General features: G+C 44.5%; 1 protein-coding gene across 1 annotated transcript in view; it reads left to right on the forward strand.

The window, feature by feature from the left end:
* The first annotated feature begins 5713 nt into the window (after positions 1–5713).
* The window catches only part of LOC110494691 (CTTNBP2 N-terminal-like protein), a 32870-nt gene continuing 13281 nt past the window's right edge, over positions 5714–25302 (forward strand). The window contains exons 1-2 of the mRNA XM_021569985.3: positions 5714–6057; positions 14198–14305. Coding sequence (XP_021425660.3) covers positions 14207–14305 — 99 coding nt within the window. The 5' untranslated portion in view covers positions 5714–6057; positions 14198–14206. The remainder of the gene's footprint in view (positions 6058–14197; positions 14306–25302) is intronic.

The following is a 25302-nucleotide window of genomic DNA, read 5'->3' on the forward strand; positions in this document are numbered from 1 at the left end:
GAGGAGGGAGATCATTCCTGTGTGGAATGCAGAGGTGAAAGAGAGATCATTCCTGTGTGGAATGCAGAGGTGAAAGAGAGAGGAGTGAGATCATTCCTGTGTGGAATGCAGAGGTGAAAGAGAGAGGAGTGAGATCATTCCTGTGCGGAATGCAGAGGTGAAAGAGAGAGGAGGGAGATCATTCCTGTGTGGAATGCAGAGGTGAAAGAGAGAGGGGGGAGATCATTCCTGTGTGGAATGTAGAGGTGAAAGAGAGAGGAGTGAGATCATTCCTGTGTGGAATGCAGAGGTGAAAGAGAGAGGAGTGAGATCATTCCTGTGCGGAATGCAGAGGTGAAAGAGAGAGGAGTGAGATCATTCCTGTGTGGAATGCAGAGGTGAAAGAGAGAGGAGTGAGATCATTCCTGTGCGGAATGCAGAGGTGAAAGAGAGAGGAGGGAGATCATTCCTGTGTGGAATGCAGAGGTGAAAGAGAGAGGAGGGAGATCGTTCCTGTGTGGAATGTAGAGGTGAAAGAGAGGAGGGAGATCATTCCTGTGTGGAATGCAGAGGTGAAAGAGAGAGGAGGGAGATCATTCCTGTGTGGAATGCTGGTTCTCATCCAGAGTCACTTGACCTTCTGGAGTGTGATATTAAAATGTATTTATAGAATTATCAAGGGGCTATGTGTATTTTAGCCTTATTCTGATTCAAGGTCGTATCATACTGATGACAGTGTAAGGACCAGCCATTCCATTAAGGCCATTTACATGTGAAAGGACCTGAGCACCAACATGCAAAGTTTGTAGGAACATATCAAATTTGGTGTCAAATGAAAGCTAAGGTCTCCACACAGTCTACACAGTGGAGCAACGGATCCGATGGAGCTCAATTTGCATAGCACCATATGTAGTTCTATGTCCTTTTGTGGTGCAACTTTTTTTTTTTAAATGTGGCGCTGTTAGACTAATGATTCGAGTGTTGGGCCAGTAACCGAAAGGTTGCTAGGTTGAATCCCCGAGCTGACAAGGTACAAATCTGTCGTTCTGCCCCTAAACGAAGACATATACAAATACAGTTGAAGTCGGAAGTTTACATACACTTCGGTTGGAGTCATTAAACTCATTCTTCAACCACTCCACAAATTTCTTGTCAACAAACTATAGTTTGGCAAGTCAGTTAGGACATCTACTTTGGTCATGACACAAGTAATTTTTCCAACAATTGTTTACAGACAGATTATTTTACTTATAATTCACTGTTTCAGAAGTTTACATACACTAAGTTGACTGTGCCTTTCAGGACAACAAAGTCAAGGTATTGGAGTGGCCATCAAAAAGCCCTGACCTCAATCCTATAGAAAATTTGTGGGCAGAACTGAAAAAGTGTGTGCGAGCAAGGAGGCCTACAAACCTGACTCAGTTACACCAGCTCTGTCAGGAGGAATGGGCCAAAATTCACCCAACGTATTGTGGAAGCTTGTGGAAGGCTACCCGAAACATTTGACCCAAGTTAAACAATTCAAAGGCAATGCTACCAAATACTAATTGAGTTTATGTAAACTGGGAATGTGATGAAAGAAATTAAAGCTGAAATAAATCATTCTATCTACTATTATTCTGACATTTCACATTCTTAATATAAAGTGGTCATCTAACTGACCTAAGACAGGGAATTTGTACGAGGATTAAATGTCAGTAATTGTGAAAAACTGATTTTAAGTGGATTTGGCTAAGGTGTATGTAAATGTCCGACTTCAACTGTAGGTGTATGGTTTGTTCAACTTTGCAATAAATGGTTTTTGCTTGGGATACATTTTAAAGTGAAAAAGTGAGTCTCAGCATCATGCTGTTACCGTGTAATTGCCATTAACTAATTTATTTAGTCTAGTCGATTGTACATTCATTACGTTTTGTCCATGCATACCAAATACATTTGTTCATCCAAGCTTGAGGGTCCAAGACAAAGTGTGACCTCAAATATCATTGGAGCCCAATCTTATTTTCAGCTAAATCTGACAACTGGAATCCACAGTCAACGTTCTACGTAAAGTTAGCTTCTGTATTTGACTGAAAGCCAGCCAGCACACCTTGAGGAAGATGTTTACGAGCATGAAAACGCCTCTCTCAGCAATAACGTCAGTGTAAATAAGTAGAGGGGAAGAAAAGTTTCAGAGTTTCAAATGAAAGAAGAAGAGAAAAGAGAACAGCTATGCGATGCTGACACCACACAATTCTAACAGAGCTTTTTAGTTGGAATATCTTGCCTTGTGCCTAACCTTCAAGTTACATTCCACGTTGTTTATTCAGTATTGTGGCAGGTAATGTAAAACTTTTTGGGAGGATTTCATTGGAATGATGGTATCATTGGCTATCTACACTACATGAACAAAAGTATGTGGACTCCTGCTCATTGAACATCTCATTCCAAAATCATGGACATTAATATGGAGTTGGTCACCCCTTTGCTGCTATAACAGCCTCCACTCTTCTGGGAAGGCTTTCCACTAGATGAGGGGACTTGCTTAGTTCTTCCACACCGATCTCGACAAACCTTGCTTTGTACATGGGGGCATTGTCCTGCTGAAAGGGCCTTCCCTAAACTGTTGCCACAAAGTTGGAAGGACAGAATCATCTAGAATGTCATTGTATGCTGTAGCGTTAAGATTTCCCTTCACTAGAAATAAGGGGCCTATCCCAAAACCATTAAAAACAGCCCCAGACTATTATTCGTCCTCCACCAAACTTTACAGTTGGTCTTATGCATTGGGGCTGGTAGCGTTCTCCTGGCATCTGCAAAACCCGGATTCGTCCGTTGGACTGCCAGATGGCAAACCCTGATTCATCACTCCAGACAACACATTTGCACTGCTCCAGAGTCCAATGGTGGAGAAGCTTTACACTACTCCAGCTGACGCTTGGCATTGCACATGGTGATCTTAGGCTGAGTGGCTGCTCGGCCACTCAGCTTTCATTACATGTTGCTTCCAGAGGCAGTTTGGAACTTGGTAGTGAGTGTTGCAACCGAGGACAGACGATTTTTACGCTCTACGTGCTTCACCACTCGCCGGTCCCGTTCTGTAAGCTTGTGTGGCCTACCACTTCGTGGCTGAGCCGTTTTTACTCCTAGACTTTTCCACTTCACAATAACAACACTTACAATTGTCCAGGGCAAAGCAAAGCACCCCCATAACATGATGCTGCCACCCCCGTGCTTCACGGTTGGGATGGTGCTCTTTGGCTTGCAAGCCTCCCCCTTTTTCCTCCAAAAACGATGGTCATTGTGGCCAAACAGTTCTATTTTTGTTTCATCAGACCAGAGGACATTTCTCCAACAAGTACGATCTTTGTCCCCATGTGCAGTTGTAAACCGTAGTCTGGCTTTTTTATGGCGGTTTTGGAGCAATGGCTTCTTCCTTGCTGAGCGGCCTTTCAGGTTATGTCAATATAGGACTCGTTTTACTGTGGATATAGATACTTTTGTACCTGTTTCCTCCAGCACTTCACAAGGTTCTTTGCTGTTGTTCTGGGATTGATTTGCACTTTTCGCACCAAAGTACGTTCATCTCTAGGAGACAGAACGCGTCTCCTTCCTGGGCGGTATGACAGCTGCATGGTCCCATGCTGTTTATACTTGCGTACTGTTGTCTGTACAGATGAACATGGTACCTTCAGGCGTTTGGAAATTGCTCCCAAGTATGAACCAGACTTGTGGAGGTCTACAATTTATTTTCTGAGGTCTTGGCTGATTTATTTTGATTTTCCCATGATGTCAAGCAAAGAGGCACTGGGTTTGAAGGTAGGCCTTGAAATACATCCACAGGTACACCCCCAATTGACTCAAATTATGTCAATTGGCCTATCAGAAGCTTCTAAAGCCATGACATAATTTCCTGGAATTTCCAAGCTGTTTAAAGGCACAGTCAACTTAGTGTATGTAAACTTCTGACCCACTGGAATTGTGATACAGTGAATTATAAATTAAATAACCTGTCTGTAAACAATTGTTGGAAAAATTACTTGTGTCATGCACAAAGTAGATGTCCTAACCGACTTGCCAAAACTATAGTTTGTTAGCAAGAAATTTTTGGAGTGGTTGAAAAACGAGTTTTAATGACTTCAACCAACGTGTATGTAAACTTTCGACTTCACCTGTATATATACATATAACTATGTTATATACTTTAAAAGGGTGAGCATTGCTTTGACTTTAGTGTCCTGTGGTTATCCCCCCCAAAAATGTAGTACTGTAACTTGTGTTTACTGGTGATAGGTGGAAAAGCCTACAGGGTTCTATGGAAGAGCCCCAATTTGCATGAAGACCATTCGTTGGCTTGGCTTGAATAACACAACACTGCTCTCTACTGGCAAATATAGTGTATTGCATAAGGCAACAGAGGTTCTTGAGATAAACGAGGTTGGGGAAAAGTTTAGTTCATACAATTCACTGGGTGTATGCTTTTGTGTGAATAAGAACCATCATAGCTTAGACCTGCAATAATATGTTCCCTATTGTTAAAGAGTACATCACTGTATTGTTTTCCTAATTTTAAGAAGCATTCCCAGTCACTAATCAAACTTTCTGATGAGAGGATATTGAAATAACATTGTTTATTTAACCTTTAATTAACCAGGAAAGTCAGTTAAGAACAAACTCTTATTTACAATGACGGCCTTACACGGCCAAACCCTAACGACATTGGGCCAATTATGCACCGTCCTTTGGGACTCCCAATCATGGCCAGTTGTGATACAGCCTGGAATCGAACCAGGGTCTGTAGTTACCCCTCTAGCACAGTACCTTAGACCCAGAGAAGACATAGGTAGTAGCCAAAGGCTGATGAGTAAGACATCACACATGGTTTGATGTATGAGACAATCCTGTCTGAAGTCACAGAGAAGAATCTCTCGTCACGGGCAAGTCAACACCTGCATTTGGAGTGACTGCTCTGTTGACTGTTTTTTGTTCTCTCTCAGCCAGGTGAGATGATGACGTACTGGGACAGAAATCACAAAACCAAACATGATCTGAAGTCTGAACCACAGCTAGGGATTTTAGGTTCAGTGATGACAATCACCTTAAATCTTAAAAACACCAGAATCGTGTTGTCTCTACCCACCAGGTGGCGTGTAGTAACAACAGGTAGGATTATCTGAGAGGATCAGGAGACAACTGCAATCCCTACTAATCCTGCTAAAAATCCCAGGGATTTTAATGTTATGTTTGTATGGGAAACAAATGAATGTGTGGGGGTATAGCCAATGATCATTGGGTATAGCCCTAATGATCAACTGGTTTATAAAGTCAGATATAAACTAATGTGAGTCGTCCACCTTAAATAAAAAAAACAATAGCAATAAAATAACAATAATTGACCCTTTATCAGATCACTTTATAATGCTCATGATTAAACTGATCATTTAATTTTGTTATATAGGATTATTGAAGTATTCAAAGTGCATATTTTAGGACAGTTAAGAATAAAGTGTTATGTTATTATGGAAACATTATGACAGCCTATTTGAACTGAGTCTAAATTGAGGTAGCCTATAATAGGATACTGTATAAACGTGAATGTTCCCTGGTCTCGGCGCAGTCCTTGCTATTTGATAAAAATCACAACATACCTTACATATTTCAATATTTTTGTGTGCTGACAATGCGAACTCAAAACGTATGCGTGACAACTAAACACTCTTGAGAATAAAACCAAAATAGTACTTTCAAGTGAAGCACCACAGGTTGTAAGATACACGGTAAATTAACGCAACGGGAAATATACTGGAAATTAACAAATCAAGACTTTTGAAAGAGGCAAAGATTTGCCGAAAAAAGTCTACACAAAGAAATTCGTCCAAATTCCAAAACCCATGCGACAGCTTCCTTTCCCTGACTCTGCGTCTGAGGTAGACAAGACTAATCTTATAGGTCAACAATCTGAATTCGGCCTTGCCTATAGGCTGACGGATATGTCACATATGAGTTCTTCCGCTATCGACAGCTGAAGACGCAAGACAATCTTTGACAATTGTTAAAGTTCATGTTGGCGTTTACAAAGGCATTGAAGAGACATAGAAGGTATGTTGAATGACGAAGATAAACTTTTATATTATTATAATTGGCCAGACACTCGAATCTGCACAGCTACGTTGTAATAACTCCTATAATTGTTTGTCCTTATATGACTATGGCTTATCCTCAGTAGCCTATACAATTAAACTAAGATAAGTAAAACATAGAATGAATGAACATTGATGCTCAGTACCTAAACTAAACGTAGAGTGTTTTTATAGCGTCTTCAATGTTTTTACACTTTCAGATTTATCTGAATGACTTGGGCAAGTTCTAAAATATCCTGAATGATAGCCTATAATCAAAGATTGGCTAATATATATATCCCATCATATTTGATTCATGCTTTATTCTGGTTTCTCTGTTTTATATTTGGCAGACATACTAGTCTGTCCTTAATGTACTGATATGAACCAGACTATATGACGTGACCCAGACTATATGACGTGAACCAGGCTATATGACGTGAACCAGGCTATATGACATGTACCAGGCTATATGACGTGACCCAGACTATATGACGTGAACCAGGCTATATGACGTGAACCAGACTATATGACATGTACCAGGCTATATGACATGAACCAGGCTATATGACATGTACCAGACTATATGACGTGAACCAGGCTATATGATGTGAACCAGGCTATATGACATGTACCAGGCTATATGACGGGAACCAGGCTATATGACGTGAACCAGGCTATATGACGTGACCCAGACTATATGACGTGAACCAGGCTATATGACGTGAACCAGACTATATGACATGTACCAGGCTATATGACATGTACCAGGCTATATGACATGTACCAGGCTATATGACGTGAACCAGGCTATATGACGTGACCCAGACTATATGACGTGACCCAGACTATATGACGTGAACCAGGCTATATGATGTGAACCAGGCTATATGACATGTACCAGGCTATATGACATGTACCAGGCTATATGACGTGACCCAGACTATATGACGTGAACCAGGCTATATGACGTGAACCAGACTATATGACATGTACCAGGCTATATGACATGAACCAGGCTATATGACATGTACCAGACTATATGACGTGAACCAGGCTATATGATGTGAACCAGGCTATATGACATGTACCAGGCTATATGACGGGAACCAGGCTATATGACGTGAACCAGGCTATATGACATGTACCAGACTATATGACGGGAACCAGGCTATATGACATGTACCAGACTATATGACGGGAACCAGGCTATATGACATGTACCAGGCTATATGACGTGAACCAGGCTATATGACATGTACCAGGCTATATGACGGGAACCAGGCTATATGATGGGAACCAGGCTATATGACGGGAACCAGGCTATATGATGGGAACCAGTCTATATGATGGGATCCAGGCTACTGTATATGATGTGACTGAACAAGTCTCTTCTACAGTCTTGTCTATTTATTGTCTGGTGATGTTTATATAACATATATAACATCACACACTAGCATTTTACATTGTAACATTGTGCCAACAAATAGACAAGAGCACACACCTAGACAAGACTACACGCCTATCTTATCCAATAGTTTTGATGTATCACAGATGCGTAGCTAGTATTTCATTAAGCTGTCAATGTAAGGTCTGAAATTAGATCAGACTTTATGGGAATAAACCAGTAGAAAATCAATTAATTAATTATAATGACTTTGTAAAAGGTGTTTTTTATTTGTAATAACACTGACATGATACTGAAAATCAAATTATTGCACAGCACACCCCACACAGACAGCATGCTGCAGACTTAAAAAATGAATGTTAGTTATCTCTTTGTAATCTGATCGAGTCTCTTGATACGTTTCTTTATACAAGGAGTTGTCTGTTGTCTGTTGTGACCCGCAGTGACTGACTGAGTCATTCAGACAGTCTGCAGCAGGCCAAAAGGATTTCACTAATTAGCCCCTGGCATCTGCTACTTGTGTGCTATGAGAGAGAAAGAGAGAAAGAGAGAGGGGGGGGGGACGGATGGATGGACAGACAGACAGTGATCCTCCGAGGTTCAGTCAGAAGTTTGTTACATGGGCGGATGGATGGACAGACAGACAGTGAGCCTCCGAGGTTCAGTCAGAAGTTTGTTACATGGTCGGATGGATGGACAGACAGACAGTGAGCCTCCGAGGTTCAGGCAGAAGTTTGTTACATGGGCGGATGGATGGACAGACAGACAGTGAGCCTCCGAGGTTCAGGCAGAAGTTTGTTACATGGGCGGATGGATGGACAGACAGACAGTGAGCCTCCGAGGTTCAGGCAGAAGTTTGTTACATGGGCGGATGGATGGACAGACAGACAGTGAGCCTCCGAGGTTCAGGCAGAAGTTTGTTACATGGGCGGATGGATGGACAGACAGACAGTGAGCCTCCGAGGTTCAGGCAGAAGTTTGTTACATGGGGAACATGGCTGGCTAGGCTTAAAACAAACAAGGATAAAGGGGATTATAAACACAGGCATTTCTTTAGGAAGCGGAAATGAACGAGTGTGGGAATATTTGGATTTCCCAAGCGTTCAATAACATGCCCATGCTATATATTTGAATAACACATTACTAGTGAGCGTACTTGCAGTCATATGTTTTCAAGAACAAGGGATTAGAAAAAATAATTGTAAAATGATTTACTAAAGTGTGAAAATCACATGTAGGTTATATCTGGCCTAACGTGTTTCAAAAACAATAAGAACACATTTTCAGACAGGTTACAAGCGGCTGTTAAATTAGCGAGGCTGTAAAAGCAAGACTGAAGGAGGTGGGGATTTCAATTGGCTTGCTAGCCATGTGGTCAGAACACAAACCAAGCCATGAGTGTCTGGAGAAGACCCATCTACAGATCATAGATATTTTACAGTACAGTGTGTGCTTGGATCTGGGATGAAACTGCCAGAATGAACCATAATGTATTAGAGTAATAACTTTGTGTGATTAGATTCAGATCAAGCCATGCTATTTCTGCTGATGCATCCTTTGCTACTGTCCCAGAGCTCAGAAAAGGGAATTGATTCATACCCCGTAAAGTCTAGAGTCAGACTATGTCCATTCAGATATTTCAAGTGTCTAGTTATTGGGATGCTGGGAGAGCTTCATAGCCCCCATGATGCAGTACAGTAGCAGCTCCCAATCAAAGCCCCCTGGGCTCCCATCTCATTATGCAACGCTCTGAGCTCCAGCTGGCCCCTTCTGATGACTTCACGATGTGGAAAATTCTACTGAGCGACCACAGAACTCGTATAGGAGCAGGCCTGCTGAATGCTTAGTGGTCGGAGCTGGGGGACTAATAAAGTCGAGAGACTGAGGCAGGCAGATTATACGGAGGGTATTGGGTCTTCTGCTTTTGCCGTGGATAATCAGATATGGGAATGCTGATTGGGGGAGGTGACACTATTGTTTAGGAGTTGATTAGATGTTTTTCCTGGTCAGGAACAACTGGCCCTATGAACATAGGTTCATCAGCATATAAAATAAATTATTTTCAAGGATCATACTATATAACTACTGCTGTAGATCCCTTCTCTATTCATGTACTGTCCATACTGTCTTTACACACCATTATATTAGGGCTGTCCCCGACTAAAACAAATCTTGGTCGACTGAGAGTCGTTCGACTTTCGACCAATCGATTGGTCGAAATTTTAAAACATGTATTTTCCATATATGTTTGAATAAAATCATCTAGGCTACTGAGCTTGTCTGATGCTTTAAGCACTGCAATTAAAAATTAAGACACACAAAGTACTAAAGAAGGAACCAGAGATCAATATTGACTAACCAGAAGAAAAAAACCTGTTCCCGACCCTCCTCCTCCCGCTGCCCTCTGCTTGCTGGGCTTCGCAGATTCGGCCGTTAAAGACGCTGCATGGTCATTTTGCCGCCTGCATTGGCCGTGCAGCATTTAGGGTGATGCGGCCTCTGCAGAAGTCAGGACATTCATACTTCTTGCACTTCACCGAGCAGCGCAGAACTGTTGTGAAGGAAGTTGTCAAAGGAAGTGAGTTTGTGCTTATACAGGACATCCCGCCCTCACCTACCATCAACCAATCATGTCAATCCAGAGCTATAAGTGCCCTCCTCATTGTTAAACATTTTAAGAGGCGCTCAGCGATGTGATACGGAATGCAATTTGGCCTCTGTATGCCTCCGGACTCTTTGCAATTGCATCACACCATCCATACAACGCTTTCAATCACATTTTCGGATCAAGCATAAATGGGCTCTTACGCTCCTGAAGTTGGCTCTTGCTCCAATAATAGGCTGTACCAGCGGTCAGAAACCTTTTCCATTTGGAGTGCCAATTTATCGTACCATTTCTGCTGATCTGCGTGCCAGTCATGATTTTCATATGCACTTTTTCATGGAACAGTTTCATTTCATTTTAATAAAGTTTTCCTATCTCAAAATCAATATCATGTGGTTAATTAACATTCAATCTAATTTAAAATGTTACAAATCTAAAAGTAACTTCTATTACCATTGCCAATATGTAAAAATAGTCTACAGTGGCAAGAAAAAGTATGTGAACCCTTTGGAATAACCTGGATTTCTGCATAAATTGATCATAAAATTTGATCTGATCTTAATCTTCACAACAGTAGACAAACACAGTCTGCTAAAACTAATAACACACAAACAATTCTATGTTTTCATGTCTTTATTGAACACACTGTGTAAACATTCACAGTGTAGGGTGGAAAATGTATGTGAACCCTTGGATTTAATAACTGGTTTGGCAGCAATAACCTCAAGCAAACATTTTCTGTAGTTACTGATAAAACCAGCACAACAGTCAGGAGGAATTTTGGACCATTCATCTTTGCAAAACTGTTTCAGTTCAGCAATTTTCTTAGGATGTCTGGTGTGAACTGCTCTTGAGGTCATGCCACAGCATCACAATCGGGTTGAGGTCAGGACTCTGACTGGGCCACTCCAGAAGGCATATTTTTTTCTGTTGAAGCCATTCTGTTGTTGATTTACTTCTGTGCTTTGGATCGTTGTCCTGTTGCATCACCCAACTTCTGTTGAGCTTCAATTGGTGGACAGATAGCTTTATATTCTCCTTCAACATGTCTTGATAATCTTGTGAATTCATTTTTCCGTCGATGATAGCAATCTGTCCAGGCCCTGAGGCAGCAAAGCAGCAATGCTCCCTCCACCATACTTTAAAGTTAGGTGAGGTTTTGATTTTGGTGTGCTGTGCTGTGCCTTTTTTTCTCCACACATAGTGTTGTGTGTTCCTTCCAAACAAGTCAACTTTAGTTTAATATGTCCATAGAATATTTTGCCTGGAGTCCTGTGGAACATCCTCATGCTCTTTTTCGAACTTCAGACATGCAGCAATGTTTTTCTTGGACAGCAGTGGCTTCTTCTGTGGTGTTCTCCCATGAACACCATTCTTGTTTAGTGTTTTACGTATCGTAGACTCGTCAACAGAGATGTTAGCACGTTCCAGAGATTTCTGTAAGTCTTTAGCTGACACTCTAGGATTCTTCTTAACCTCATTGAGCATTCTGCGCTGTGCTCTGGCAGTCATCTTTGCAGGACGGCCACTCAGTGTGAGTAGCAAAAGTGCTTTCTCCATTTATGGACAATTTGTCTTACCGTGGACTGATGAATATTAAGGCTTTTAGAGATACTTTTGTAAATACAATAATTAGTGTGTTATTACTTTAAGCAAAACTGTGTTTGTCTGTTGTTGTGATGAAGATGAAGATCATATAAATTTTTATGACATATTTGTGCAGAAATCTAGGTAATTCCAAAGGGTCCACATACTTTTTCTATTTCTATTGTCATTCTCTATGGATGTAAAAACAAACTTTGTTTACTTGCGCTCTGCAAACAATGTGTCCACTCCTACAATGTCAACAGTAAGATCTAATAATAATAATAATAATAATAATAATATATTGAATGCATTATCAGAAATTACCATAACCAAACAAACATTGTAGATGAGAAATATGGTAATTAATGGTAAATGTACTACTGATGATACTGGTGTAATGGACAGGTGTGAATCAGACTGGTGTCTCATGTGCCATACATTTTTTTATATATACATTTGCCACTGCTCGACTAAAAAAATCTTGGTCGACCAACAGCCTATCAATCAAAAAATCGACCACTCTACTAAATGGGGTCAGCCCTACATTATATACACTGAACAAAAATATAAACGCAACATGCAACAATTTCAAATAGATCAAAAATAGTTCATAACTTTGACATCAGCAATTCACGCTGTCTGCCATCTGCCCGGGTACAGTTGAAACCAGGATTCCAAGAGTGTGCAAAGCTGTCATCAAGGCAAAGGGTGGCTACTTTGAAGAATCTAAAATAGAACATATATTTTTGATTTGTTTATAACTTTTTTAATTACTACATGATTCCATGTGTGTTATTTCATTTCATTGATGTCCATACTATTATTCTTCTATGTAGACAATAGCAAAAATATACACAAACACACACATACACACACACTTTGTCAGGGCGTTCCACAGGGGTGCTGGCCCATATTGACTCCAATGCTTCCCACAGTTGTGTCAAGTTGGCCGGATGTCCTTTGAGTGGTGGACCATTTTTAATACACACATTTTTGAACGTGAAACACCCAGCAGCATTGCAGTTCTTGGCACAAACCGGTGCGCCTGGCACCTACTGCGATACCCTGTTCTAAGGCACTGAATGACACACATACACAATCCATGCCTCAATTACCTCCTCCCCTTCATCTACACTGATTTAAAGTGGATTTAACAAGTGACATCAATAAGGGATCATAGCTTTCACCTGGATTCACCTGGTCAGTGTATGTCATGGAAAGAGCAGGTGTTCCTAATGATTTATATTTATATTCTGGAGTAATTTCTTTATTTTTGCTTTTTGGATTTTGTGTGTATTGTTTTGTGTTGCTAGGTATTACTGCATTTAGAAACACAAGCATTTAGCTGCACCTGCGATAACATCTGCACATTTGAGTGCGCGACCAATACACTTATTATTTTGTGTTATTTTGTCAAGTCTGACGGTCTCTTTCCAACTTACTAATAATATCCCAATGAGCTCACCATGAGTTTCTGTGAACTCTTTTAAGGATCCCATTGCTTAGTGTGATACTGAATGAACTACGCTGATTCCAAGGCCTGGCCTGCATGTGTTGGCTGGCCAGAGAGTGGTTGTATGTTTGAGGTGTGGATACCACAGTGTTGTCAACAGACCCAGGGCAGCTGCACCAAGTAAAGAATGCATGGAGCCTACAAAGAGACCACAACACATCTTAAAAATTCTCTCCCCTGACTGTTAACCACTAATTCTAAAGGGGTCAAAACAAAAGTTGGAGGGAGAGAGGATCCCAAAGCACAACTTGTTGTGTCTCGATATGAACGAATATGGGAATGAAGGAGGGCAGTTACTTAATATCTTTTCGACAACTATGTGAAAAATCTGTATATATACGGATTGGGACTGAGAGTTTCCGTCTCTGTCTGCTCACCATATGTTGGTGTATTGGTATTTGGTATTTTATTAGGATCTCCATTACCTGTTGCAAAAGCAGCAGCTACTCTTCACACAAAACATGAAACATAATACAGAATGACATAATACAGAACATCAATAGACAAGAACAGCTCAAGGACAGAACTACATACATTTGAGTGTGTGTGAGGCATTTGTCTCCACATGTATGACGTTCACAAGCTCCTCACAAAGACAAGTGAACCATGAGAGTGAATGGCAAATGCAGTGCTTTTCTCTCAGTTTATCAAAGCTTTCAGCTTTTATTAACAAAGGTACTGGGCCTGGTAAATGCATCCAGTGTTTAAATAGTGGACCTCTTAGATTGAAATGTTGCCTGATATCAAAGTCTTTGCCAGATTTGTGCTAATTTCTGCACTGTTAAAAGTTTATTCAAAATCTATAGTGATCCACAATGACCCAAAGGATTCAAGGTTTCTTTAACTTAAGTACAGTATTGGCCATCTTATCCAAATATCTTGTTCAAACACAAAGCAAAAAAAAACATTTTCATCTCATGCACATAACTTCTGTGTTGTTATATTATAATTTATTGACAGTGTATGTCATGGTACTGACCCAGCTCCTCTCCCCGGCATGCCCATAGGAGTCCCAGATGAACATGGAGAGCCTGAGCAAGCCAGAGCTGCTAATGCTGTTCAGTGTCCTGGAAGGAGAGCTGGAAGCCCGTGACCTGGTCATTGAGGCCCTCAGGGTAAGAGCTGTCCTTCTCCCCAGTCTTTTCCCTTGTTTCATTTCCAGGCAGGGCCCCAATGCCCCTCAATGATGCTACCCATTGAGTATAATGTGAGGTCCACGCATAGAGATATAACTATGATTTATACTTATGTCCGAGGAGTTTCCATGAAGCGCATGAAACAAATGAGAACATTGGTTCGAGTTGCGCATTCTGTTTACTGACAAGAGGACTACCTGAGAGATAGCAGGTTGGGCAGGTAACAAGTATCCTACTACACCGGCTCTGATGCTCGTCGGATGTGGCAGGGCTTGAAAACTATTTCAGACTACAAAGGGAAACCCAGCCACAAACTGCCCAGTAACGCGAGCCTACCAGACAAGCTAAATGCCTTTTATGCTCGCTTCAAAGCAAGCAACACTGAAGCATGCATGAGAGCACCAGCCGTTCCGGACGACTGCATGATCACGCTCTTTGGTAGCCGATGTGAGCAAGACCTTTAAACAGGTCAACATTCACAAAGCTGCGGGGCCAGACGGATTACCAGGACGTGTATGCATGGATCAACTAGCAAGTGTCTTCACTGACATTTTCAACCTCTCCCTGACTGAGTCTGTAATACCTACATGTTTCAAGCAGACCACCATAGTCCCTGTGCCCAAGAAAGCGAAGGCAACCTGCCTAAATGATTACCGCCCCGTAGCACTCTCATCGGTAACCATGAAGTGCTATGGAAGGCTGGTCATGGCTCACATCAACACCATTATCCCGGAAACCCTAGACCCACTCCAATTCACATACCGCCCCAACAGATCCATAGTTGATGCAATCTCAGTTGCACTCCACACTGCCTTTTCCCACCTGAACAAAAGGAACACCTACTGTATGTATTCAACACCATAGTGCCCACAAAGCTCATCACTAAGCTAAGGACCATGAGACTAAACACCTCCCTCTGCAACTGGATCCTGGACTTCCTGACGGGCCGCCCCCAGGTGGTAAGGGTAGGCAACAACACATCTGCCATGCTGATTCTCTACACTGGGGCCTCTCAGGGGTGCATGCTTTGTCCCCTCCTGTACTCCCTGTTCACCCACGACTGCGTAGCCAAACATGACTCCAACACCATCATTAAGTTTGCTGACGACACAACAGTGGTAGGCCTGATCACCGACAATGATGAGACAGCCTATAGGGAGGAGGTCAGAGACCTGGCAGTGTGGTGCCAGGACTACGACCTCTCCCTCAATGTGAGCAAGACAAAGGAGCTGATCGTGGACTACAGGAAAAGGCGGGCCGAACAGGCCCCCATTAACATCGATGGGGCTGTAGTGGAGCGGGTCGAGAGTTTCACGTTCATTGGTGTCCACATCACCAACGAATTGTCATGGTCCAAACACGCAAAGACAGTCGTGAAGAGGGCACATCAATACATTTTCCCCCTCAGGAGACTGAAAAGGTACCCAGATCCTCAAAAAGTTATACAGCTGCACCATCGAGAGCATTGCATCACCACCTGGAATGGCAACTGCTCGGCATCTGACTGTAAGGCGCTACAGAGGGTATTGCGTACGACCCAGTACATCACTGGGACCAAGCTTCCTGCCATACAGGACCTATATACTAGGCTGTGTCAGAGGAAACCCCCCAAAAATGGTCATAGACTTCAGTCACCAAAGTCATAGACTGTTCTCTCTGCTACCACACGGAAAGTGATACCGGAGTGCCAAGTCTAGGGCCAAAAGGCTCCTTAATAGTTTCTACCCCCAAGCCATAAGACTGCTGAACAATTAATCAAATGGCCACTCGGACTATTTACATTGACACCCCTCCCCCCAGCTACTCGCTGTTTATTATCTATGCATAGTCACTTTACCCCTACCTATCTACTACAAAATAACTTGACTAACCTGTATCCCTGCACATTGACTCCCCTTGTATATAGCCTAATTGTTTTTATTGTGTTACTTTTTTTTTTTTTTTTTACACACCTGTTACAATCAATACGCGCAGCAGTGCTCATTGGACTCACCTGGACTCCATCACTTTGTTGATTGCCCCTGCATATATGTCTGCTCCTCTGTGTTGTTCCCTGTAGTAGATTTATTTGTTGTGTCGTGTTTATGTCCAGACGCTGTTCCTGGTCCGTTGGATGTCCGTCTGTATTAAATGGTTCACTCCCTGTACCTGCTTCTAATCTCCTGTGTTGGGCCTTACAGAATGATAATACCATTACAAGAAGCATCAGGGAGTTTTTTAGGGTTTGTTTTGTTGGTGACGTCGGACCTGGGGGTCGCCACCAATGGAACCAGGGGTGCCTAAGCTGGCTCATTGGGCTGTCATGCCCTAGCTGGCACGAGAGATTTCCTTGCCCCAATTGGCACAGCAGTTTCTCATTACCTGACCTCCCATGATTTAACCTGACTTTAATTGATGAGAGATCCTTTACCCAACCAGGGAAGGAGCTCTACTTTAGTAGCCAGGATGTACTGCCACAACGCTAGCACTTAAGCCAATTTATGTCCATGTGCCTGGGATGAAAGGCTGTCTGGCTGTGGAAAGATTATCCTTTATCTCTCTGCAGTCTGAGGATTGTCTCTGGCTATTAATCCACATATTCTACTCATTCACATACTGTACAAAATGTGGCGTATAGACAACAACATAACTCAAATCTGTCTAGACTTCTAGGCTCATTGTAACGGCGGGTGAGTGAAATGAGTGAGGAGTCAAATGCAGAGAGCGAAATGAATGGGAAAACACTTTAATGTCCTTCAAAACGTAACAGGTCCAGAACATGGGTGAATGCCCAAAACACTGGCGCTAAACAAACCCAAAACCTAGATACAAACCCTGGACAGTGAAAACCCAAAACAAAACACGATACATCACCAAACGTAACAACCAACAAGCCCGCACAAACACCAGCGGGCAAAACAAACTTAAATAACACCCATCCCAAAACCCCAACAAGGAACAGGTGAAAACAATTAGACAAAAACAAACGAAAAGGAAAAAGGGATCGGTGGCAGCTAATAGACCAGCGGCGATGACCACCAAGCGCCACCCGAGCAGGAAGGGGAGCCACCTTCGGTGGTATTCGTGACAGTACCCCCCACCTGACACGCGGCTCCCGCAGCGCGCCGACACCGGCCTCGGGGACGACCCGGGGGGCGAGGCGCAGGGGGATCCGGATAGAGGCGATGGAACTCCCTTAGTATAGTGGGATCCAATATATCCCCCACCGGGACCCAGCACCTCTCCTCCGGCCCGTACCCCTCCCAGTCCACGAGGTACTGCAGGCCCCTCACCTGGCGTCTGGAGTCCAGAATGGACCGTATCGTGTACGCCGGGGACCCCTCGATGTCCAGAGGGGGCGGAGGGACCTCCGGAACCTCACTTTCCTGCATGGGACCAGCTACCACCGGCCTGAGGAGAGACACATGAAACGAGGGGTAAATACGATAATACGAAGGGAGTAACAATCGATAACACACCTCGTTTATTCTCCTCAGGACTTTAAATGGCCCTACACACTGCGGACCCAGCTTCCGGCAGGGCAGGCGGAGGGGCAGGTTTCGGGTCGAGATCCAGACCCTGTCCCCCGGTGCAAACACGGGGGCCTCACTGCAGTGACGGTCAGCGCTCTTCTTCTGCCGTCAACTCGCCTGACGCAATGACTCCTGGTCGACTCTCCAGGTCTCCTTAGAGCGCTGCACCCACTCCTCCACCGCAGGAGCCTCGGTCTGGCTCTGATGCCATGGTGCCAGAACCGACTGGTACCCCAACACGCACTCAAACGGTGACATGTTGGTAGAGGAGTGGCTTAGTGAGTTCTGGGCCATTTCTGCCCAGGGGATGTATCTCGCCCACTCCCCTGGCCGGTCCTGGCAATACGACCGCAGAAACCTACCCACCTCCTGGTTCACTCTCTCCACATGCCCATTACTCTCCGGGTGATAACCCGAGGTCAGGCTGACCGAGACCCCCAGCCGCTCCATAAACACCTTCCATACTCTGGACATAAACTGGGGACCCCGATCAGAAACGATATCCTCGGGCTCCCCGTAATGCCGAAAGACATGGGTGAATAGTGCCTCCGCAGTCTGCAGGGCCGTAGGGAGACCGGGCAACGGGATAAGACGGCAGGACTTAGAGAACCGATCCACAACGACCAGGATCGTCGTGTTCCCCTGAGACAGGGGAAGCCCGTAAGAAATTCCACCGATAGATGGGACCACGGCCATTGTGGAACGGGGAGGGGTTGTAATTTCCCTCGTGGCAAATGCCTAGGAGCCTTACTCTGAGCGCATACCGAACAGGAGGAGACATAGAATCGCACGTCTCTCACCAAGGTAGGCCACCAGTACTTCCCTCTAAGACTTCGCTCCGTCCTCGAAATACCCGGGTGACCTGATGAGGGTAGACTATATGCCCATCGAATCAATTGATCACGAACAGCGAGCGGCTCGTACCTACGACCCTCCGGGCACTGTGGAGGCGCAGGTTCCTCCCTTAGTGCCCGCTCGATGTCCGTGTCCACCTCCCATACTACCGGTGCTACCAGCTTGGCAGCCGGAATTATGGGAGTAGGACCGATGGACCGGTCATCAGTGTCGTATAGGCGGGACAGCGCGTCGGCCTTAGCATTGAGGGAACCTAGTCGATACGAGATCGTAAAACAAAATCGGGTGAAATACATGGCCCACCTTGCCTGACAAGGATTCAGTCTCCTAGCTGATCGGATATATTCCAGGTTACGGTGGTCAGTCCAGATGACAAAAGGGTGCTTAGCCCCCTCAAGCCAGTGTCTCCACACCTTCAGAGCCTTAACCATGGCCAACAACTCCCTATCCCCCACATCATAATTCCGCTCCGCTGGCCCGAGCTTCTTCGGAAAAAAAGCACATGGGCGGAGCTTCGGTGGCGTACCCGAGCGCTGGGAGAGCACAGCTCCAACCCCAGCCTCGGATGCGTCCACCTCAACTATAAATGCCAAAGAGGGTCCGGATGCACCAACACTGGCGCTTCGGTGCACAGCGCCTTCAAACGGCGGAACCCTCTGTCCGCCTCTGCTGACCACTGCAAACGCACCGGCCCCCCCTTCAGCAGTGAGGTAATAGGGGCCGCCACCTGGCCAAAGCTCCGGATAAACCTCCGGTAGTAATTGGCAGACCCTAAGAACCACTGCACCTCCTTTACCGTGGTGGGAGTCGGCCAATTATGCACGGCCTTGACGCGATCACCCTCCATTACAACCCCCGAGGTGGAAATGCGATAACCCAGGAAGGAAAAACGGCTCGTTTGGAAAATTCACATTTATCTGCCTACACATACAGGTCATGCTCCAGCAGTCGCCCAAGAACCTTGCGCACCAGAGACACATGCTCGGCGTGTGTAGCGGAGTAGCTCAAGATGTCGTCAATATACACCACTACACCCTGTCCGTGCAGGTCTCTGAGAATCTCATCAACGAAGGATTGAAAGATGGCTGGAGCATTCTTTAACCCATACGGCATGACGAGGTACTCATAATGGCCAGATGTGGTACTAAATGCGATTTTCCACTCATCTCCCCCCCGAATACGCACCAGATTATTTGCGCTCCTGAGATCCAGTTTCGTGAAAATTACGCCCAGTGAAATGATTCCACCGCCGTAGCGATGAGAGGTAGTGGGTAACTAAAACCCACAGTGATGGAATTTAGACCTCGATAATCAATACACGGACGCAAACCACCCTCCTTTTTCTTCACGAAGAAGAAACTCGAGGAGACGGGTGACATGGAGGGCCGAATGTACCCCTGTCCCAGAGCCTCCGTGACATATGTCTCCATAGCCAACGTCTCCTCCTGGGACAATGGATACACGTGACTCCTGGGGAGTGCAGCGTTTACCTGGAGGTTTATCACGCAATCCCCCTGTCGATGGGGTGGTAATACTGAAGGCTTATTACTGAAGGCGATAGCCAAATCGGCATACTCAGCAGGAATGCGCACGGTGGAAACCTGGTCTGAACTCTCCACCGTTGTCACACCGATGGAAACTCCTAAACACCAGCCTGAACACTCATCAGACCACCCCTGGAGAGCTCCCTGTCTCCACGAAAGTTTAGGATTGTGAATAGCCAGCCAGGGAATCCCCAGTACCACCGGAAACACAGGTGAATCGATAAGGAACAGACTAATCCGTTCCTTATGATCCCCCTGCGTAATCATCTCTAGAGGAATTGTGGCCTCCCTGACAAGCCCTGACCCTAACGGTCGACTATCTAAGGAGTGCATGGGGAAGGGGGGGGGTCTACCTTAATGGAATCCTCAACCTCTGAGCGAGTCCGCGATCTATAAAATTCCCTGCTGCGCCTGAATCGACTAGCGCCTTATGCTGGAGAGAGGGGAAAAACTTAAGGAAACAGATTAACAAAAACATGTGTCCAACAGGAAGCTCTGGGAGAGTGTGGTGCTGACTCACCTGGGGTGACCGAGGAGTGTTCCGCCTGCCCTCTCGACTCCCAGATGGACTCCTCCAGCACCGACCGGAAGTGTGCCCTCTCCGGCCACAATGGGTACAGAAGGAGCCTCCTCCTCCGGTCTCCCTAGACACAGCCCCTCCTAGCTCCATCGGGATGGGAGCGGGGGGGGGGGCGGGGGCGGCAGGTGTTGGAACTGACAGGACCCTTTCAGAACGTCCGCGAGCAGCCAGCAGATGGTCTAGCCGGATAGACATGTCGATCAGCTCATCCAAGCTGAGCATAGTGTCCCGACAAGCCAGCTCCCTGCGGACTTCCTCTCTTAGGCTACACCTGTAATGGTCTATCAGGGCCCTGTCGTTCCACCCAGCTCCAGCGGCCAAAGTCCGGAAATCCAACGCAAAGTCCTGCGCGCTCCTCGTCCCCTGCCGGAGATGGAACAACCACTCACCCGCCGCTTGGCCCTCCGGAGGATGATCGAACACAGCCCGGAAACGGCGGGTGAACTCCAGGTAGTGGCCCCTCGCTGAGTCGAGCCCGTTCCAAACGGCGTTGGCCCGCTCCAGGGCCCTACCCGTCAGGCAGGAGACGAGGACACTCACGCTCTCCTCGTCCGAGGGAGCAGGCCGAACGGTGGCCAGGTAGAGCTCTAGTTGTAGCAGAAATCCTTGGCACCCCGCCGCCGCTCCATCGTACTCCCTTGGAGGCGTGATGCGCAGAGTGCTGGCACCGGATCCCGCTGGAGGAGATGGCAGAGTTGCTGGTGGGAGGGTAGGTGGGGTAGTAGGGAGACCACTCCTCTCCCAACGGTCCGTCCTCTCCATCATTTGATCTATTGCTGATCCGATGCGATGGAGAATGGACGTATGTTGAAGGACTCTCTCCTCCATCGTGGGGAGAGGGGTGGTCGCTGCTCCTGCTGACTCCATCTGGTGGTGCGGGCTTCTGTAACGACGGGTGAGTGAAATGAGTGAGGAGTCAAATGCAGAGAGCGAAATGAACGGGAAAACGCTTTAATGTCCTTCAAAACGTAACAGGTCCAAAACATGGGTGACTGCCCAAAACACTGGCGCTAAACAAACCCAAAACCTAGATACAAACACTGGACAGCGAAAACTCAAAACAAAACACGATACATCACCAAACGTGACAACCAACAAACACCAGCGGGCAAAACAAACTTAAATAACACCCATCCCAAAACCTCAACAAGGAACAGGTGAAAACAATTAGACAAAAACAAACAAAAAGGAAAAAGGGATCAGTGGCAGCTAATAGACCGGCGACGACGACCCCCGAGCGCCACCCGAGTAGGAAGGGGAGCCACTTTCGGTGGTATTCTTGACACTCTTGACACTCATCCTAATATGTTGTATTGAGTACTGAGTACATTACAAAGTAACCTGAGTAATACAATAAACTATACCAGGTGAATAGACATGTCAGAAATCAAGGACCCCGTAGAGCATTCTTGTGTTGTATCTAGACCTCATTCCACACATCTACTGGGCACTGGCCATCTATGGCAAGGCAATTTAGTGCACCCTGCTAGGTGGTTGGAAGATGACTACTGCAGTATGATGGGTGGTTGGAAGATGACTATTACACCCTGATGGGTGGATGGAAGATGACAACAGCAGTGTGATGGATGAATGGAAGATGACAACTTTAGTGTGATGGGTGGGTGGAAGATGACTACTGCAGTGTGATGGGTGGGTGGAAGATTACAATAGCAGTATGATGGGTGGGTGGAAGATGACTACTGCAGTGTGATGGGTGGGTGGAAGATTACAATAGCAGTATGATGGGTGGGTGGAAGATGACTACTGCAGTGTGATGGGTGGATGGAAGATGACAACAGCAGTGTGATGGATGAATGGAAGATGACAACTTTAGTGTGATGGGTGGGTGGAAGATGACTACTGCAGTGTGATGGGTGGGTGGAAGATTACAATAGCAGTATGATGGGTGGGTGGAAGATGACTACTGCAGTGTGATGGGTGGGTGGAAGCCTTAACTGGAGTGGTGAGAATGTGTGGCTTCACTATCACTAAAACACCGTGGTCTGTTAACCCAATGAGTCCCACCCTAACGCCAGCGTATTTTTGACTGCTAACCCTTTTAAAATATTGAGCTACAGACTTCTGGGTTGTTGGATTCGTCAATGTCTTCTGTATCCGTAGATACCAACCATTCGTTTGTGTGACTGACGCGGGCTGAGCTATAGGGGTGTTTGTGAGACAAAGGAGAATCCTAAAGGGGCCTGGGGCCGAGTCTGAATGGTTTGAGCTACAAACGGAATGGTTTGAGCTACAAACTATTAAAAGCTGAGACTGTCACGAACACTCATGTTTTGCTCTATGACACTCACAATGTACACAAGAGTCGTTAGAAGTTAAGGGGATCTTCTACATAGAAGGACGTAGGAAATCCCAGGACATAGTGTCTATAATACTGTAATAAGCTCACAAAGTTGCTGTCACAAACTCCAAACAGTTGGCACTGACTAGTTGGATATTAAATTCACAGTAAGCAAACCATTTCTGGACTTACAGCAGTCATACATATTTTTGCTTTGGAAGGTTTTTGCTTTGGAAGGTTTTTGCTTTGGAATGTTTCTGCTTTGGAATGTTTTTGCTTTGGAATGTTTCTGCTTTGTAATGTTTCTGCTTTGGAATGTTTTTGCTTTGGAATGTTTTTGCTTTGGAATGTTTCTGCTTTGGAATGTTTCTGCTTTGGAATGTTTCTGCTTTGGAATGTTTTTGCTTTGGAATGTTTCTGCTTTGTAATGTTTCTGCTTTGGAATGTTTTTGCTTTGGAATGTTTTTGCTTTGGAATGTTTCTGCTTTGGAATGTTTTTGCTTTGGAAGGTTTTTGCTTTGGAATGTTTATGCTTTGGAATGTTTCTGCTTTGGAATGTTTTTGCTTTGGAATGTTTCTGCTTTGGAAGGTTTTTGCTTTGGAATGTTTCTGCTTTGGAATGTTTCTGCTCTGGAAGGTTTTTGCTTTGGAATGTTTCTGCTTTGGAATGTTTCTGCTTTGGAATGTTTCTGCTTTGGAATGTTTCTGCTTTGGAAGGTTTTTGCTTTGGAATGTTTCTGCTTTGGAATGTTTCTGCTTTGGAATGTTTCTGCTTTGGAAGGTTTTTGCTTTTGAATGTTTCTGCTTTGGAATGTTTCTGCTTTGGAATGTTTCTGCTTTGGAATGTTTTTGCTTTGGAATGTTTTTGCTTTGGAATGTTTCTGCTTTGGAATGTTTTTGCTTTGGAAGGTTTTTGCTTTGGAATGTTTCTGCTTTGGAATGTTTCTGCTTTGGAATGTTTCTACTTTGGAAGGTTTTTGCTTTGGAATGTTTCTGCTTTGGAATGTTTCTGCTTTGGAAGGTTTCTGCTTTGGAAGGTTTCTGCTTTGGAATGTTTCTGCTTTGGAATGTTTTTGCTTTGGAATGTTTTTGCTTTGGAATGTTTTTGCTTTGGAAGGTTTTTGCTTTGGAATGTTTCTGCTTTGGAATGTTTCTGCTTTGGAATGTTTCTGCTTTGGAATGTTTTTGCTTCGGAAGATTTCTGCTTTGGAATGTTTTTGCTTTGGAATGTTTTTGCTTTGGAAGATTTCTGCTTTGGAATGTTTTTGCTTTGGAAGGTTTTTGCTTTGGAATGTTTCTGCTTTGGAATGTTTCTGCTTTGGAATGTTTCTGCTTTGGAATGTTTCTGCTTTGGAATGTTTTTGCTTTGGAAGATTTCTGCTTTGGAATGTTTCTGCTTTGGAATGTGTTTGCTTTGGAAGATTTCTGCTTTGGAATGTTTCTGCTTTGGAATGTTTCTGCTTTGGAATGTTTTTGCTTTGGAAGATTTCTGCTTTGGAATGTTTTTGCTTTGGAAGGTTTCTGCTTTGGAATGTTTCTGCTTTGGAATGTTTTTGCTTTGGAAGGTTTCTGCTTTCCAATGTTTCTGCTTTGGAATGTTTATGCTTTGGAAGGTTTTTGCTTTGGAATGTTTCTGCTTTGGCGGACCTTTTTTTTATTGACATTTGTCAATAAAACTCATGAATGCAACTATTTATGTCAAAATTGTTTTGTGTTCTTCTTGTTGCCCTGGTTGTCCTGAAAATAACATGGTAAAATACTTAATTGTGAGGCTAAATATAAGGGTTGGACATGCAGATAAATGAAAGTCAGATAAATGAAAAGACGATTGTTGCTTAGATCTCAGGACTGATAGGGGTAACTCAATCCTTGGTTGCCTCAGCAGTAGTCTCTTGTGGCCTGCAAACACAATATTTAGTTCTGAGATAACCTCAGTATTGTACACTGGAATATGGAATCCCTTCTTGCCCTCACTTGAAAGTAAAATGAACAACATTACAATGGATCCCATAGTTACTCAAAGTGAGAAAGGCTTAGACTAGAGGGCTCGACCACTGAGCAGCTTTTCATCTTTTGGTTTTCAACAGATTTAAGTGTGTCAAATAACTGTGTCAAAGAATTGTGTGTCAGGTAGCAGATGAACTCTCACCAACATTTCGAGCAAGAGATCATGTGAACAAGTCTCA

This window comes from Oncorhynchus mykiss, chromosome 17 (genome assembly GCF_057628025.1).
Source record: "Oncorhynchus mykiss isolate SJ-2025 chromosome 17, ASM5762802v1, whole genome shotgun sequence".
Classification (NCBI taxonomy): domain Eukaryota; kingdom Metazoa; phylum Chordata; class Actinopteri; order Salmoniformes; family Salmonidae; genus Oncorhynchus; species Oncorhynchus mykiss.